The 20,069-nt window shown below is 35.8% G+C and overlaps 1 protein-coding gene across 3 annotated transcripts in view; it reads right to left on the bottom strand.

The window, feature by feature from the left end:
- The window catches only part of Scaper (S-phase cyclin A associated protein in the ER), a 438,975-nt gene that overhangs the window by 245,804 nt on the left and 173,102 nt on the right, over window positions 1–20,069 (bottom strand). For all 3 annotated transcript variants that reach the window (XM_023712676.1, XM_023712675.1, XM_023712677.1), the window contains 2 exons: window positions 15,962–16,098; window positions 3,050–3,115 (listed from right to left, as the gene is read on the bottom strand). In XM_023712676.1, coding sequence (XP_023568444.1) covers window positions 3,050–3,115; window positions 15,962–16,098 — 203 coding nt within the window. The remainder of the gene's footprint in view (window positions 1–3,049; window positions 3,116–15,961; window positions 16,099–20,069) is intronic.

Genomic DNA, 20,069 nt, shown 5'->3' on the forward strand with positions numbered 1-20,069 from the left:
AGAGACAGAGAGAGAGAGAGAGAGAGAGAGAGAGAGAGAGAGAGAGAGAGAGAGAATAACTTTCCACTAGTCAGAGAAACCAAATCCATGATCACAAGCATGTTAGGATGGTTCAGACACACTTTGGTTACAGGCAGAAACCAAAGAAAGCAGACAAACCAAAACATGGGATTGAACACTTACTTTACCCACTTTTTTTTTTTTTTACAGCAATACCAACCTTTTAATACGTCATGAAAGACCAGAACACAAGGATGGCATGTATAGGTGTTGTTAGTCTCTGAATCAAAGCGCTGATGACAGCCTCAGGTACAAGCCCATCTTCCTTTCCTACTTTGCCCACTTTTGGATTGGGGCTTTATATGTAGGGGCATCTGAATTTTTCAATTCTTTATATGTTCTAGATAGCAGTCCTTTGTCTTAGGAACAGCTGGCTAAGATTTTTTTTCCCACTCCATGGGTTGTCTTTTCACTCTGTTGGTGATTCCTTCTGCTGTGCAAAAGCTTTTTAATAATAGATTCCAGTCTTCTTTATAGTATTTCCTGTGCAGTCAGGGTTTCATTCATGAAATCTTTACCTATCTCTATGTCTCTAAGAGTTTTACCTATTCTTTCGTCTGGCAGATTTAGTGTTTCTGTCTTAATATTTAGATATTTAATCCATTTTTATTTTAGTTTAGTGCATAGTGGTCTAGTTTTTGGCATGTGGAATACACTTTTTCCAGCACTATTTATTGAAGAGGCTATCTTCTTTCAGTGAACATGTTTGGCACCTTTGTCAACGATAAGATGCTAAGTGTGTGTCAGGGAGATGGCTAGTAGAGTAAGTGCTTCCCTGGCAAGCATAAGGACCTCAGTTCAATCCCCAGTTCCACAAAGAAAAAAAAAAAAAACAAGATGGCTAAGTGTGTTTGGAATTGTTTCTTCACATTCTAATCTGTTCCAGTGATCTTCAGGTCTGTTTTATTTTGGGCAGTATCATGCTGTTTTTATCACAGTAGCTTTGCAGTATAAGTTCAATTTTAGGGACTGTGATGCATTTTTGCCTTGCCTTTGTTGCCCAGAGTTGTTTTTGCCATTCTAAGTCTCTTATTTCAAAATGAATTTTAAGCATGTTTTCTCTAGTTCTGTAAGCTATGCTAATGGTATTTTGGTTGGGATTACATTAAATTTGTCTACCAATTTTGGAAGTACAGTCATTTTTATTACATTAGTTCTTTCTGCCCCAAAATAAGAAATATCTTCCACTTTCTGATATCCTCTTCAATCTCCTTTTTCAGAGTACTATAATTTTAAATGTAGAGGTCTTTTAGTTCTTCATTAGGTTGATTTATATTTCAGTTTTTAAATGCTACTGTGAAATACGTTGTTTCCCTAATTTCTCTCAACATGAATTGTTATTTGTGCACAGGAAGGCTACTGATTTTTGAGTGTTGATTTTGTATCCAGCTGTATGACTGAATCTGGTTATTAAATCCAGAAGTCTTTTGGTGGAGCTTTTGGGATCTTCTATGTAGAGTAACAAGTTATTGGCAAATAATAGTTTGGCTTCTTTCTTTATTATCCTTCTTTTTATTTCTTCCTCTTATCTAATATCTCTAGCTAACCAGAGCTGGAACTAAACTGAATAAGAAGATGACAGTGGGCATCCTTGTATTGCTCCTGATTTTAGAAAGAAAGCTTTTATTTGTACATTTAGTATTGGCTAGTGAGCTGTCATAGATGGCTTTTTCTAAAGCTGAGAAAGCATTTCTCAAAAGAAGAAGTACAAACCACAAATAAATATATGAAAAAGTGTTGAACAACACTGGTCATTTGAGAGATGCAAATTAAAACAATGATGAGACTGTATCTCACTACCAAAAGAATGTCTATTATCAAGTAAATACCAATTCCTATGGGGCTATTGAGAAAAAGGAACCCCTCTCTACTGTTGGTAGGAATGTAGACCAGTGCAACTGTAGTAGAAATCAGTGTGGATCTTTCTTGAAAATCTAGGGATAGAAGTTCCACTTGACCCAGCTATTCCTCTTCTTGGTATCTTCCCAAAAGAATTCAAAAATCATACCACAGTGATATAGGCACACTCATGTTTGTAGAAGCACAGTTTGTAGTAATTAAATGTTGGAAACAACTCAAATACTATCAATGAATGAATGAATGCATAAAAAATATTTTTAAAGGGGTAATACTCAGCTTTAAAATAGGATAAACTTAAGACATTTACAGTGAAGTGTATGGACATTGAGACCATATTGTGTGTGTGTGTGTGTGTGTGTGTGTGTGTGTGTGTGTGACTGGGGACTGAACTCAGGGCCTTGTACATGCTAGTCAAGCACTCTACCATTGAGGCATATACCCAGCCTGAGACTATACTCTTAACTGAAATAAATTGGACCCATATATTTAAATACCACATTGTCTTTCTACTGTGAGAAACTAAAAATGTAAATAAGAAACAAAAAGTACAATAAATATTATGAAATTGAAAGGAAACTGTTCAAAAGGAAAGGGGAATGGTGGTGGTGGGGAAGGAACAAAAAAGAAAAAAAATGAGAAAAAAAGATAAGATGAAAACAAAAATTTATAAATAAGGAAGGAAAGAAGGGATGAAAGAGGAAAGGGGAGGACCAGCCAAATAACTCAGCAGATTAAAGCACCTGCCTTGGCAGACTCAGGGGCCAGGAGTTTGATCCCCAAGCCTGCTGTGCTGGCCCCACCCCTGGGGCATGCTGAGACAGCAATTGAGACTGGACTGGTGGCACATGCCTGTAATCCCAGTACTTGGGAGACTGTAAACAGGAGAATCACTATGAGTCCAATATATGCAGTGAGACCCTGTAGACCCTGTACTAAATACAAAGAAAAGAAAAAAGAAAGAAAAAGAAAAGAGGAGGGGAATGGATAAAAACAGAGGAACTGAAATATATCACATACAGGTATAAGTTCCCTATGATTAATGTGAAATACACACACACACATGAGGCAGGGGTACTACTCACTATTACTAATATATATCCAGTAAACTTAAAAAAAATAGAATACTCACTTTGCTTTATAAGGTGAATCTGAGCCAGAATTTTTTGTTTCCATTAAACTCTCATATTCCTTGGCCCTGAAGAGAAAAAGGGTTTTATCACTGTTATTTATTTTAATTTTTATAGTAAACCAAAGCCTTAGTTGTGCTTTTTCCTTTCATAAAATCTCACTGTTAAGGTCAAAAATTAATTACATTAATTATAATGCTCTGATTTTTAAAATTGCTCCTTTAAATTAATGTCAGTGCTATCATGAAAGTCTGCTAAGATTACATATTTCCTTTTAAGATGTAGAACAGATTTATAAAAACATTTCTGAGTTCACAGACTTGATTCAAAATGTTTTATTTTTTAAGAAATGAAACTATCAGTATAATTCAGTTTGAAAGTCTACTAGATTTCTACAAAGCAGAACTAACTTATTACTTAAGTACCTCAAGAAACGTACAAAGCAAAAATAAGTAAGAAATAGTCATTTAAATTCAGGAATCATTTAAAAGACCATGGAAATAAGTTGACCAGATACTCAAAGATTTGCTTCGGTTTTGTTTTTACAAGTACTAAAGGTCCTGAAAAATCCAAGATAACAGTTTTGTCCCACTAATCAGGATCTAGGTTGTCTAAACCAGAAGTGCTAGTCCTGAACAGATGATGAATTTAAGACAGATCTCACTGGAACAATCCATTAATACTGATTATTTTTTATCTGTCTTTTGGGAGAAAAATATCATAACATCCAAAGGATCCTTGTCTCAAATAATTAGCCCAGGGATCTATGAAAAATTTAAACACAACACAGACCAATCTAAACAGTAAGAGACAGGTTAAAAAAAGAAACTCTTTCACAAAACATGTGAAAATGCAAATTATAACATTACTAATAAAGAAAACAAAACAGCACAGTTAGTGTTTGAAAATAAAGAAATTAAATTGGAATAAAGCATAGCATTATATATTGGGTTTCGTGGGGGGGGGGGTTTGGTGGTATCAGGGATTGAACTCAGGACCTTATGCTTGCCAGGCAAGTGTTTATTCTACTGAGCTATCTCCCTGGCCTATATATTGTTTAAACCTAAGAAAGCTACTGCTATCAGCCAAAATATTAAGGTATAGCAAGATGAGTAAATAGCTACTTGGCAGGTAAACCCAACTGTCTCAACTAAACAGTAGGAAAAATAGCCATTATGTAGGATTAAATATGTTTTAAACTTTGTGCCAGGTACTGTACATTCACTATTTCATCTATCTATGAGGTATTTATCCCCATTTTTCAAAGAAAACACAGAGGTTTAGGATGATACCTGTTATATTAGAAATATACTGAGCTAGGGATTATGATGGGAGAGATCAAATCCATTCTTTCATTCAGACACACAAAACAAGAATTATACCACCCATGAATTCTAATTTGTCCTGCAACAGTAGATTATCACTTTTTTGTAATCTGAATCTTTTCATGATTTTATCTTAGGAATCAGGTAAATATTTACTTCCACAGGTCCCACTTGGTATAAATTAGATTGTGGAAGATAGAAAGGGGAGGGGGAAGGGAAGGAAGGAGAGAACGAGAAAGAGAATATATTCAACTTAATATCCAGAAAGAGGAGAAGACATAACAGTATTAAACATACATACCTTCACAGAGCAAAGTGATGAAGAATATGGGAGTTGCTATTGAAGTAAGAGCTGAAGTTGATCAAAATTAATCCATTTTACCCACAAGAAAGGACAAAATTCCAAAATAGTTGCATCAGAACAATTCTGACAACACAAATGATGTCAGAGTGGAGGTACAGATTACCATTTCACCTTTAGCATGTCTTTAGATTCTCCCTTAGAATGCCCATTTCTCTGCTTATAGTGCCCGTCTGTTCTTACATGATGTCTACTTTACCCACTGGAGCCCTAAATATATTAGTTACAGTTATTTTAAATTCTCTACATGTTAATTCTAACATCATTGCCATGTTTGAATCTAGTTCTGATGTTTGACCTTTCTATCCAAATTGTACTTTTGCCTTATAGTATGCCTTATATTGTTTCTTGATGAACATAATGAATTGTGTAAACAGAAGTGCTATAAGTAAGGTTGGTAAAGTGTGGGTACATAGACAGTTTTCTGTTATTTTATAATTATTTTTTTAGCCTTTTTTTTTTTTTTTTTTTTTTTTTTTTTCTTCTTCTTCTTCTTCTTCTTCTTTTTAAAGAAACACTCACTAAATTGCCGAGTTGCCCGGGCTGGGTTCAAACTTGTGATTTTCTTGCCTCATTCTTCCAGAGTGCTTGGCTCATAGAATGTGCCACCAGGGCATGGAGATTGTGCTGGTGCAGGTCCAACCTTTGAAGAACTTAAGAGGACTCTCACTGGCCTGTAGGACTCTGGTGAGCTGCAGATATGTGGGCCCAGTACATGCAGGTGCAGAGGTCCTGGCACCTATTTCAACCATTTAAGAACTCTGGAGGACTTTGGGTGGCCCACGGGACTCTGGTGAGCTGCATTCCTCGGCCCCCAGCTTGAAGGCATGGAGCTTGTGCTGGTGCTAGTACACCTTTTAAAACTTTAGGAGGATGCTGGGTGGTCCATGGGATCCTGGTGAATTCAGCCCCCACACATCACCAACACTGAAGCTTTGTTCAGTATCTGCAAGTCACCTCCCCTAGTAGTGGGAGCCTTGTTGAGGACTACCCTACTCTTGACAGTAGTGGAAAATTTACTGACCCATACCCTACCACTCTCCCACCACTGCTAAGTCTGGATGATTATTGATAGCTTCAAAAATGCCAAAATGTAGGAGCAAAAGGCAATCTCCATCCTCCAGCCCATACCCCAGAAGAAATCCAGGAGACAAAGACTTACAAAAACTTGGAAAGCACACACCTGAAATTTCTGAAATGACAGCAACTAAAGTAAAGAAACAAGTCCATCAGGTTATATAAGTGATAAGATCAGAAAAATCTCTCAGGTAAAAAAGAAAAGAAAAAAATTGTGAAAGAATTGCTCAGCACAGCTAAAGAAGCCATAGATAAAAAAAAAAAAATAGAAAAGAATACAAAAATGATGGAAACAATGAATGAAGGATACAGGAAAGAATTAGCGTGCATGAAACAGATTCAAACAGATATCCAGAAAATGAAGAATTCCACTGAAAAATGGCAAAGCCGCTTCAACAAAACTGAAGACAGACTTTAGACCTCAAAGACCAAAGCGCAGCTAATGAACTTGAAAGTAAAGATTTTTTAAAACTAGCAAGGAACCAGGAAATAACAATTAAGCAGCTACAAGATACACACACACACACACACATATATATATATAAAATAGGTGTCAATGAAACAGCAGGAGACAGCACAAAAAGACATAAACAGACTATTTGCAGAAGTACTAGCAGAAAATTTTCTAAACATAAGGATGTAACATACAAATAAGCGAGACATATAAAACTCCAAACAGCCATAATCAAATAAATCTACATCTAGACACATAATAATCTCATAAATTCAGCAAAAGAATATTAAAAGCTGTTAGAGAGAAGAAACAGATCATCTATAATGGAAAGGCCACCAGAATCATGGCAGGTTTCTCAACACAAACCATCAAACCAAGAAGAGCTTGGAGTGAAGTATTTCAGGTCTTCAAAGAAAGTAACTTCCAACCCAGATTGATATACCCTGCAAAACTATCTTTCAAATTCAAGGAGAGATAAGATTGTTCCACGACAAGGAAAAACTGAAGAAATTCATGACCACCAAACCAACCTCACAAAGAGTACTGACTGATATTCTAGAAAGAGACAGAAACAACCACAGCTTCAAAGACAATAGAAAGGAACTACAAAACAGAGCAAGGAATTAAAAAGTAGAGGAAAATACAGAACCTATAGCAGGAAAATAACACGACAAAGATAAGCCAATACACAGGCAGCAAGATAGCTGAGCAGACTAAGCACCTGCTTAGGCAAGCACAAGGACCAGAGTTTGATCCCTGGCGCCACATACCACACTGGCTCCACTCCAGAGTGCACTGAGCTGGTTGCCAAGATCAGGCTTAGTGGCACATGCCTTTAATCCCAGTGGCAGGGAGGCTGAAAACAAGAGGAGTCTGAGCTGCATAGTGAGACTCTGTACCAAATACGTTTAAAAAAAGGTAAGTCAATACATATCAATGATAACTATCAATGAAAATGACCTCAATTCACCAGTCAAAATAAACAGAATAGCTGAGTGGGTTAAGAAACAAAAGCCAAAAATATGCTCCATACAGGAAACATTTAACTCAAAAGGAAATTCACAGACTGAAAGTAAAAGGATGGAAAACAATTCTCCATTACAAAAGACACTAAAAAAGCAAGGATAGCTATTCTGATTGCTGACAGTATCAACTTCAAACCAAAAATGATTCAGAGATAAAGAAGGTAACTTCATACTTGTTAAGGGAAAACTGAAAGAGGGAGAGATAACAACTATAAGATATGTACACCCAACATAGGAGCACACAAAAATAAGGAATAATGTTAACAGACATGAAAAATCAAATGAACATAATGTAATTATAATGGGGGACTTTAACACTCCACTGGCACACAGAGATCAATTTTTTAAAAACAATTTTAATTTGAAGAGTGAAAACAGCAGCAAGAACAAATAGAAAAAAATGACAAAAACAGGGTAACATACAATACATATGTTACAGATTTTCAAAACAGGGATAGCTAATTAACAATGGTTGCTAATTATCTATTTTTTTCATTTTAATGAGAAAAAAAGATAAAATAACAATGAAACAGTTTCAAGACAGGTTAGTATGACAGTTACAATAATTAATACATTGCACATTGTTGCCTTCCTAGTAGTTATTCAGAGGACAAGATGGAAATATGATATCTTGTCTAAACAATATTAGTACAAACCTTTCCTCTCAATGAACTAAGAGAAAGTAGCTGTATATCTATCCTATCTTGTATATACATATATTTTTTCACACTCATATACACCCATACCAAAAAACAAAACAAAAAAAAAGAGTGATCCTTTATTTATATCCCCTTTTTTTGTTTTGTTTTGTTAGAAATGGGTGTTCCACTGCTGTTAGAGAGGCTGTATTTGGAGAAGCCTTTAAAGGACTTTTTCATATATCAGATCAAAGACTGTAGGTATCTGAATTCAGCAAAATAATCTAATATAGCCCAATAGTCCATAATAGTAGTGGGTTATCAGCACAATTGGCAACTGTCTTAAGTTGTTGACTTGAGCCTTTTATAGCTCAGTATATTAATATAGCTTTACTTTTATTCATCATGGTTATACTCTTCTGCTGGATGGTTAAGACCAAGTTAAAGAAAGACCTATATAACTCAAAATGCAACTTTTGCTATCTGACAAGGTCAGTCAAATCCCCTCAAGATTTACCCTGGAGCCATGTATAGTACCTTGTGGGTCTTTTGTCAGTGACAGCCACCTGGATGAGTCATAGCCACTGCTTGACCACTTTGCCACACAGAGATAGATTAACCAGGCAAAAGAATCAGCAAAAAAATAACAGAACTAAACCAAACTTCTGAAGAAATGTACTTAGTAGACCTTTACAGAGTGTTTCACTCAGCAGTAACACAATACACATTCTTCTCAGCTACACACGGGATGGTCTACAAAATAGATTATATACTAGCACACAGAGCATATTTAACTAAATGCAAATTAATTAAAATTATGCCATGCAAACTATCTGACCACAGTGCAATAAAACTGGAAATTACTGACAAAAGAAACGATAGAAAAACCATAAACACACGGAAAATAAATAACCTTCTAAATAGCCAGTGGGTTACAGATGAAAGTAAAGAAGAAATTGAAAGATATTTACAAGTGAATGAAAATGCAGATACAACTTATCAAAACCTGGGGGATACAATGAAAGCTGTCTTAAGAGGAAAATTTATAGTGGTAAATTTGGACATTAGAAAAACAGCGCAAATCCAAATAAATGATCTTATGCTGCACCTAAAGCTCCTCGAACAAGAACAGCGAGTCAAGCCCAAAGCCCAAAGAAGGCAGGGAATTATAAAGAGTAGACCAGAAATTAATGCAATGGAAATGAAAAAATACAGAGAAGAAATGAAACAGTTGATTGATAAACCCCTAGACAACTTAAATTCATTCAATAAGGTATGAAAAGGGTGAAATCACTACAGACCTTAGAGAAATTCAGATGATCAATAACTACTTCCAAAAACCTTATTCTCACAGGATGGAAAACACAGAGGAAATGAACAGTTTCCTAGATACATATGAAATGCCAAAGCTGAGTCAAGAAGATGCACAAACTTTAAATAACCCACTAACAGTAAATGAAATTGAAATATAATAAAAAGAAAAGTCCAGTTCCCAGTGGATTCACAGCTCAATTCTACAAGAAACTTAGAGAAGATTTAATGGCAACTCTTCTCAGATTCTTCAATGAAGCTGAAAGGGAAGCAATTCTCCCAAACTTATTCCTGGAGGCAAGTGTTACTCTGACTCCAAAACCAGAGAAAGATTCAACTAAAAAACAGAACTACAGACCAATCTAATTAATATAGATGCAAAAATCCTCAGTAAAATACTAGCAAACAGAACGCAGCAAATCATCAAGAAGATTATACATAATGACCAAGAGGGATACATCGCAGGAACACAGAAAGATGACTGAACATACGCAAATCCATAAATGTAATACACCACATCAATAGAGCCAAGAACAAAAACTAAATGATCATCTCAATAGATGTAGAAAGATCTTTTGACATAGTCAAACATTCATTCATGATAAAAACCATACAGAATACTGGAATAGATGGTCTATATCTCAACCTGATAAAAATCATCTATGAGAAGACAACAGCCAACATCATATTAAATGGGCAAAACCTGAAAGCATTCACTTTAAAATCAGGAACAAGACAAGAATGTCCACTATCTCCACTCACATTCAATATAGTTCTTTTTTTTTTCTTTTTTTTTTTTTTTTTTTTACAAGGTCTACAGGGTCTCACTACATACACTGGACTAGTAGTGATCCTCCTGTTTACAGTCTCCCAAGTGCTGGGATTACAGGCATGCGCCACCATGCCCATTCTCAATCACAGTCTCAGCGTGCCCCAAAGGCAGGGGGCCAGTTGGCTGGGAGATCAAACCCCTTGCCCCTGCATCTACCTAAGCAGGAGCTTTAATCCATTGATCTATTTGGCTGGTCCTCAATATAGTTCTAGAAACATTAGCCAGAATAATTACACAACAGTGCACATAAAAGGTATAAGGATTGGAAAAGAAAAAGTGAAATTATTATTTGCACATAATGTGATACTCTACACAGACCCAAAAACTCCACCAAGAGTCTCGCAGATTTAATCACCAAATTAAGTAACATAGGAGGATACAAAGGTAACACCCAAAAATCAGTAGCATTTTTGTACACAAACAATGAACTCACTGAGAGAGAAATTAGGGTAAGTTCATAAGAAGAGTAAAGGTACCCATCACTGGGCTCCTCAGACTTCTGACTCTATGAGTTGTCCATACCTGAGACTGATTCATAGATTGTAATGCCAACAAAAGATTCTACTTGTGGATTTTTGTTCTAGTAAATTGTGATTTGTTTTCTACCTGTCTGTCTATCTAGCCAATTAAGACACAGCAGTTTGTCCTGTGTCCTCATTTGTTATATATATAAGAAAGGCATCTGAATTTTTTTAAAAATTTTGATCTGTTATTAGAATGGAACGGCAACTTCCAAATCCCTAACATGCTGGACCAGCAGTAGAAAGAACAGTATTATATTTTACAATTTTAAGCATAATTACACAACTTATATGAAATAATCAAAATGAAAGATACAAATTACCCAAATTGAAAAACGAAGTATAACTTCATTGATGGGGAAAATATATAGAGAAATATATTTCCAATCCTATGAAAACACAGAAAAGAGAAGCAAGTGTAACAGTAATCAACTCATTTTAAAAAGCCAGCATTCTCTTTATACCAAAACCAAAGACACAAAGAAGTAAGTAAGGAAACTGCACCAATATACTTCAAGAGTGTACATGTAAAACTTCTGTCAAAAATATAAGCAAACTAATCTGGAAAGATAGAAAAGAAAATAAACCATGAGTGGTATATTTTAAGAATACAAGGCTAACATTTAAAATACAAATCATGCGGGGGGGGGGGCTGCCCATTAGCTCAGTTGTTTAAGTGCCTGCTTAAACAAAGCAGTCAGGCTCAAGATGCTGTGGTTCGAACCCAGTTACTCACAGGAAACCAGAAATGCCCTCAAGGCATCTTCAGGCTGCAAAAACCAAAACAAAACAAAAAACCTTCTAAAATACAAATCATGCATAGTTTTAATGGGAATTATACTTTAATAAAGGTATTACAAAAAAACTATAACGTACTACTCTAGGGATTAAAAAAAGCTTCCTTAATCTGATACAGGGATATCTACAGAAAAACTTACAGCTAACGTCATAACTCAATAGTGAAAAACTGAATGCTTTCATACCAAGATAAGGACTATGGCTTCTGTTCTACATTCAAATAAAGATACAAGGCATCACAGTTAAGAAGAAATAGGGCCAGGCTGATAGCTCAGTAGACTAAAGTGTCTGCTTTGGCAGAGCACAGCAGCCAGGGTTCAATCCCCAGTGTGTTGTGCCAGCCCCAACCCCAGGGTGCACTGAAAGGGTGATTGCAACTGGGCATGGTGGTGCATGCCTATAACCCCAGCGCTTGAGAGGCTGAAAACCAGGGAATCACTAAGAGTGGGATCTGTGTAGTGAGACCCTGTATCCCCTGTACTAAATGCATTTATAAAAAAAGAAATAAACAGAATGTACACTGAAAAGCTAGAAGCAATGCTGATTTTATACTCAGATTTCTTCTTCTCTATATAAAAATTTTATGCATTTACAGAGCTGGGGAGGTAGCTCAGTAGAATAAGTGCCTGCTTGGCAAGTGGAGGGTACTGAAAAAAAAAAGTTTATGTATTACAGAACAACTATTAGAACTCAGAATTCAATTTGACAACAGGACAGGGTATAAGGTTAATATGCAAAAAAATCAACTAGGGTTCTACATACTACCAACAGAGAAATTAAAAATGAAACAAAATAAGGCTTGCAACTATACCATACCATTAAAATAGTAGGGATAAATTTCATAAAATATCTGTAAGACATATACCGAAAATCACAAAACATCACTAAGATAATTCAAGAAGTTCTAAATAAATGCAAACCTACCCTATAATCATGCCACTTCTTCCCAAGCTGATTTATAGTCAATACAATCCTAAACAAAATTCCAATAGGCTTTTTTATTTGTTTTATAAGCAAAAAAGATGGTTAATATGTATATGAAAATAAAAAGTCCTTAGATAACTAAAACATTCTCAAAAAAACAGTTCTACTGTTTTACTTAAAGACTCCTTATAAAGCTATCATAATAAAGATAGCTTAAAGCTAGACAAATTTATCAAAAATCAAATTAATAATCTACAAACACATCCATAATAATTGGTCTGATGTATTTTTCTAATAAAGTTTTCAAAGCAAGAGACTAGAGATCAATGGAATAAAAGATAGTCAAGAACAGACTCACATAGGGTAGGCTTCTTTTCCTTTAAACCAAACAGTATAAATGCTAAAACATAATAGAAGAGCAAAGTGCTGGGACAATGGGCTATCTATATGGAAAAATAAACCTGGCCCCGTACAATATATCATTCTCATTCATTTATTTAAGATGAATTATAATTCCAAATGCAAAAGATAAAATTATAAAGCTTCTAAAAAATGAGAGGCTCCTGTTTAACCTTCTGACAGGCAAAGATCCCTGAGACATAACCCAGGAAGCTATAAAAGGATCATGTTCATAAAATAAATAGTATAAAAATTAAACTTTCACCTAACAAAAGCTATCATCAAGAAAAATAGAGTCAAGCTCTAGTTTAAGAGAAAACTCTTTGTGTGTGTATCTGACAAAGAGTTTGTGGTCAGAATATATAAATCATTCAAAAACAAAACTATAAGCCACTTTTTAAAGTGGGTAACATCTCCAAAACATACCTCATAAAAGAATATACTGAATGTTTATAAACCACACAGAAAGGTGCTTGACACAATGATTAATCACCATAGAATCTCAACTGGAACCATAATGAAATACCACTACATTTCTATTTGAATTAGTTAAAAACTTAAAATAACAATACCAAGTACTGGCAGGACTGTGGAGCAATGAAAATGTTCACATATTGTTCATGGGCATTCAAAGTAGTACAACTACTATAGAAAATGGTTGAGCAACTAAACTTTTACATATTTATCTAAGATAAATGAAAACATATGGACCACCCAAAGATTTGGTAGTTTTATTTATTTTTAATATTTATTTATTTGATACAGGTTGTCATTACACAGTTCAGATTCATAGTGACCTTCCTGTCTCAGCCTCCCCAGCACTGGAATTACAGGTATGTGCCACCACGCCCAGTTTTGGTGACCAGCGCAGCATCACATGCGGTACCAGGGATTGAACACAGGTCCTTGCACTTGCCAGGCAGGCGCTTTGACCACTGAGCTATTTCCCCAGCCCTGGTAGTTTTATTTTAAAATGTTCCAAATTAGAAACCCAAATGTGTGTCAAGGGATGAATGGAAAAAGAAATGTGATACTATCCAAACAATAGACACGCTCAGCAATAAAAATGGAAAAATTACATTTACACAACAACGACAAAATTTCACAAACAGTACACTCAGCAAAATCTAACTACAAAGGTGTTTGGTTTCATATGTGTGAATTTCTAAAACAGAAAATTTCCACCAATGAAAGAGAGGGGTCAGTGAGATAGCTCAGCTGCCTAAACATCTGCTTAGGCAAGCTTAGGCAGGCACAGGGGACCGTGGTTAAAACCCTGGCACTAGCAGCCATGCCAGCCACGCCCTCAGGGCAGGCTAAGCCGGCCAAAAATAAATAAATAAATAATAAAAATAAAATATACATGCTTTAAAAAATGAGAGAGAGGAGATAAATGACTGTTTCTGGTCAAGGGTGGCAGAAAACCAACTGTGGAGAGGCACAAAGAACCTCTATGGGACAATGGGAATATTCTAAATTTTGATGGGTATGGATTACAAGGCACTTAGATTTGTTAAAACTCAAATTGCACACATAAGCTCTGTGCATTTCAGTTAGTAAATTAAGTCTTAATGAAAAAGTCAATCAATATAGGTATATACACATAAAAACACATCTATACCAAAAGTGGAAGCAACAGAATTGTGTTTTCCTATGATTGTTTGTATTTTTAAGATTATCTTTAATAAACAAGGACCATTTTTTTTTTAAACAAACTAATCAGGCCCTCAAGGAAGGCTTCAGCTTCACTTGGAAGGTAACCACTTAAAGACCTGAAGGGAGTGAAGGTGCTTGCTGTGTGGGCAGAGCCTCCAGGAGGAAGAAACTAGCCTGTAAAAGCACTGAGGTTTCTAGGAGTAATGGCTGGGACTCACACATCACTAGGCGTTCTGGTGAGCTGTTTAGTTTGGGGAGGGATAGGACTGGTCAGAGGTCTAGGTCACACTGAAGACAGGGCAGAAACACATGAATCAAGGGGAAGCAGTAAAATGACAGACAGACAGCTGTCAAAAGCCACTATCTCTTGATGCAAACCTAGCATTGTCTGCAATCAGACTGAATGGGTGGGGGAGGCTACAGATGACTGAGAAGGTTTGGGTCCTGCCAATCAGAAGAGAACTGGTTCACTAAGACAGAGAAGACTATGGGAAATGACGGGGTTTGTGGAGAGAGGAAAGCAAGTCTGTTAGACATATCAAAGTGGAGTGAAACTGAAGGTATAAACTGGTAATCATCACTAAATAGAAAGTATTTAAAGAAAAAAAGAACAAGGGTCAGGAGGTTGGTAATTTCTTAGTATGAACTAGAAACCAAATAAACTGTGAAACCATTTTTAGAAACTAAAACTAAAATCAAGTGACTTTAAAAAAATCTTCAAAACTAAAATCAAGAACACCTTCTCTATTCTTTGATGGAGCCTCTGAAGTTATTACTGATTCTGTGAGGTAAAATGGACACTTTAATAGATCAAAATCATCACATGGAAGTAACAGAACTATCATTCACCATTACTCTAGTTCTATATTTTTATAATCCAGCGGGTCAAGTTTCTCTATCTTTAGAACATTTGGGAATAAAAGTGTAAGGACATATTCAGAATACTTCTCCTTAAACAGCACTAGATTATCTACTAAGGAAGAACTCTATCTGTGTCCTCCAATGAGACCCATTAGTCACCAGATGACACTCAATGCCAGTGAGGTAATGATATACTACATGGATGTCTGATCTTCAGATGTCACTTTAGAGGTTTATGATAAACTACAGGTCTGACAACTCACTTTCCATTTTAAGATATTTCTTGAACTTTTTCTTGTTGTGACAGGCAACCAAATTGATTAAACCCTGTCATGGGGTTTGACACTACAGCCAGCAGACTTCTATTTGTTGATTGCTATTGATTTTCTTTGATACTTCATTTAAAAATCAATAGTTGGAAAGAAAAATAGGCTTGGTTTACACATATTTAAACATACTATAGCATGCTGAAGGAGGCACAAGTTTGGCAGGGCTCTGGCATCCAATTATAAGAAGAGCTCTTAACAGGTGAAAGCAAGGGCTTTAGATCGATATGCAGTTTCTGTCTCAATCAAAGAAAGTGGCTATAAATTAGGCTCATCAATGTTATTTCCAAGCCTCTGCAAAAAGCAAACAACTTTAAACTTTTTTTTTTGTCTTTCATAGATTTACATTGAAGGATACCTCAGGAATACTCTTCGTTTTGCTTTGTTCTTAATAATATTTAAATACCTGGAGTTCATCCGGGCTTTTATCCTTTTGGCCTTTTTTTTATTTTTTTGCCGGTCTTCTCCATCTTTCAAAGGTTCTAAGAGAGCTGAACTTTCAACCACAACATCAACAATATACTTCTTCAAGGAAAGGTGTTCCTGCAAGATTAATCAATAAAATAGCAATGATGATTTAAAAATAATATATGATTTCTGTAGACTAATAAATATTAAAGATTAAACAAATGAAACTAAAAGTAATTGGACTAGTTTCAATGGTCACTTTTGAAAACTTTTACAGATTTTTTTCCTTGGGATTTCAATGCCTCATCAAATCTTTAAATAGCATTAAGACTAAAAATACATGGACTGGAAGAAATCCCTGTCCACAATATTGCAGTATACTGTAAAAGGAAATGTACAGATGTGTATTTTCTACATGAACACTCATGTTTCTATCTGGAGCTAAGTCTTCTGCATGTGTACTGGATCCTATTCCTTTTCCCTGTATATAGTTATTTCTCCTATTTTTGATACAGTTTTCACTTTATATTTAAATCGCTTAAATTCTTTCTACATAAATTATCTCAAAAAATTCCCTCTAGTTATTACGCTTTTTTAAAAAAATGAAATAAATTAAAAGTGTAACCTCTTTCTCTTTCTCTTTTTTTTTTTTTTAAACCCTCATTCACTCTTGAACTCATTTCAACCAGTTTTCACCTTAAAACTTGAACATGGTACAAACTGTCCGTGCCAATGCCACCAGCATTAATGGGTAACTCTTAGTTCTCATCTTCCTGTTGCAGTCTCAGACCTAAATATCACTCCCCCTCACCAAGACTCTTTCTTCATGTGGCTCCCAGTCAATCCACTGTCCTAATGCATTCACTGTTCCTCCTAAGTCTCCTTTGTTGGCACCTTTTCTTCTTCACTCCAAATATTCATTTATTCCAGAGTTGTCTGTCATCAGAGCTCTCCTTTTTTCTCTCTAAACTTACCCTTCTGATGCAGTGGTCTGAAATACTATTTACCCCTGAACAACACTCAAATTTTATCCATACTCCTGACCTTTCTGCTAAACTATAATTATCTACATTAAATAATATCTCTCAAAACTCTCCTCTTAAGTAAAGAATTTCTATAACTAGGGTTTCCAAAACAAAATGCCCACAACAAAAACTCCTATGCCCCCATATGCACAAAGTTGTTCACAGTGCTTGCTCTTTCAATAAATAGTAAAAACGTGCATAAATGCACAAATCTAGTACATCAGCAAATAGTATCCATTCTCTTTTCAATTACAACCTAACTGCTATTTCTAATTAAGCTGTTTTTCTGGCTATCATCACCTAATCTAAGTCACAGAGAATCTAACTTGTATCATTGCTATCATTTCTTTTTTTTAATAATTCTATTGAGAAACACAGCAATGAGACAGTTTCAAAACTGATCAGTAGGTACAGTTTCAATAATAAATACATTACACAGTGTTTTCTCACTGGTTATTCACTGTACAAGATGCAGACATGACATCCCATCCACAAACACTATTAGAACAAATCTTATTCATTGAACTAAAAGAATGCAGCTGTATATCTATCCTATTTTGAATATACAGATACAAAATGGTCATTCATTTGTACCCCTTTTCTTTAGCTTTGTCAAAGAAGGGTATTCCATTCTCATTTAAATATTGTAGGCGTGTGAATTCAGCAAAATACTCCAATATAGTCCAGTAGTCTATAATAGTAGTGGGTCATCCTCAGGGCTGGCAATGTCAGAAGCTGTTGTCCTGAGCCTTCACAGCGCAGCATACCAACATGGCTTCACCCCTTATACCTCATTTTTATACTTTTCTACTACATGGATAAGACCAAGATAAAGCAAGACCTGTGTAACAAGAAATGTAACTTTTGTATCTGATAAGGTCAGTCAAGTCACCTCAGGATTTATCCTGAAACCCTGAACAAGTTTTTAGATCCTTTGTCAGTGTCAGCCATATGGATGAGTCATGGCTACTGCTTGACCAATTTGCTCTCTGTGAAAACCTGAGAGAATGTTTTCTCTCCATGTGATTCTCCTTAGGCACACTGTACATCATTGATCACATTCCTCTGTGGCCCCATAATCTCATTGATCAGAAAATTTGGGACACATCTGAGTTACATGATGCTACAGTATAGGTTCTCCTATGTCCTGAGTCTTCACTGACCTTGAAAGGCTAGGGCCAAAATTTGGCTGACCTTGCAGGCCTTCTTTTTCTCTAATTTTTCGTCTGTAAACTTAGGTTGTTAACCTTCCAGAAGAGATGCTTATTATCACCCTACAACATATGTAGTTGGATTTAACCTAAGTATCTGTCTGAATATCAAACATCTTAGGCATAACATGGAACAGGTATTTTCCATCAAATATCAATATGTTAAACTTTAAGTCCCTACAGATTATAAAGAAAAAAATTTAAAATATAAAAAAATTTTAAAAATATGAATAAAAACAATTATATATTTTTACACAAAAATTTAGAAATCTAACCATATACAGCATTGTAGCAGGACAGTCCTGTGACATTTATTTTCTTGTCTCTATTTTTCATTAATTACCCTTTTTTTTAAACAAACATTTACTTGAAAGGCAGTATGGCAATAATTGGTATGTCATGACAAGCAGTACATATTTAAAAGACCAGAACAACAGGTATTCCAAGCATGACCATACTACTACACATTGCTATCTTCAGTGCAGTTGCTTAGTTCACAGGTATCAGCATATATAGGTAGTCAGGGTGAGATTCCTACCAATTAACTGCTAGTTTCAAAAACCTGATGTTTCTCAGGAACACTGCCTTACCCATCTTATACATATAAATGTATGGCTTTGCCCCTGTCATGTTTCCTAGCTTTTCTCTTGCCCTCTATTTGTTGCCTAATCCTCAAGTTCTCGCTTTCCTTTTAATTGTATTATACAATTCTATTTGTATTTCTTCTTTTGAGTTCTTATACTAGGGAGACTATATGAAATTTACACATGTGGGTCTGGTTTATTTCACTTACGTGTATATCTTCAAGTGGCATCCACCTAAATATAAATGCTTCAAGGTTATCATTCTTTATAGCTGAGTAATACTCCATTGTATAAAAATACCACATCTTTTTTAACCATTCGTCAGGTGACGGGCATCTTTGTTTTCTAAGATTTGTCTATCACAAATTGTGCTGCTATAAACATAGGCACACACATATTACTATGATATGACGTTTTCAGTTCCTCCAGGAAAATTCCCATTGGGGGATAGCTGGCTTGAATGGGATTTCCAGGCCTATTTTTTAAAGGAGTCTCTACACTGATTTCCATAACGCTTGCACCAGTCTACATTCCCACCAGCAGTGGAGAAGGGTTCCTTTTTCCCCGCAACCTCGCCAACATTTGTTGTTAGCTGATTTGTTTATGATAGCCATTCTTTCTGGGGTGAGAAGGTATCTCAGTGTTGTTTTAATTTGCATTTCATGCATGGCCAGTGATATGGGACATTTTTTCATATATCTGTTCGCTTCAATTTTGTCCTCTGAAGAATGTGTGTTCATCTTGGATGCCTATTTCTGTACTGGGTCTTTAAATTTTGGGGCCCTAATGTTTTTTAGTTCTTTGTAAATTCTAGAGAGAAGACCTTTGTCTGAGTGTTTATTAGTAAAGATTTTTTCCAAATTTGTGAGTTGTCTTTTCACCCTGTTGATAATTTCTTTTGACATGCAAAAACTCCTCAGTAAGAGGAGGTCCCAGTTGCTAATTCTTTCAATTATTACCTTTGTAATTCGACTTTTGTTCATGAACTCTTTGCCTACCCCTATGTCTTCATGAATTCTTCCTACCTTCTCTTCCAGATTTAGTGTTTCTGTTTTAATGTTTAGATCTTTAACCCACTTTTACTTTAGCTTAGTGCACGGTGATAGACCTGGGTCAAGTTTAGTTTCTGGAAAAACTTAGTACATCTGCCGACTTCCGGGAACGCCCAGACCCAGTCCTAGCCCAGGTCCGGTGAGTGTGTGGAGAGCTTCCTGCTACCCTGCGCCGGTGGGACCAGTCCCAGCCCAGGCGCAGTGTGGGCTGGACCCTCTCCCATCCCCTCGGGC

Source organism: Octodon degus, unplaced genomic scaffold, assembly GCF_000260255.1.
Source record: "Octodon degus isolate 3935 unplaced genomic scaffold, OctDeg1.0 scaffold00026, whole genome shotgun sequence".
In the NCBI taxonomy this organism is placed as follows: domain Eukaryota; kingdom Metazoa; phylum Chordata; class Mammalia; order Rodentia; family Octodontidae; genus Octodon; species Octodon degus.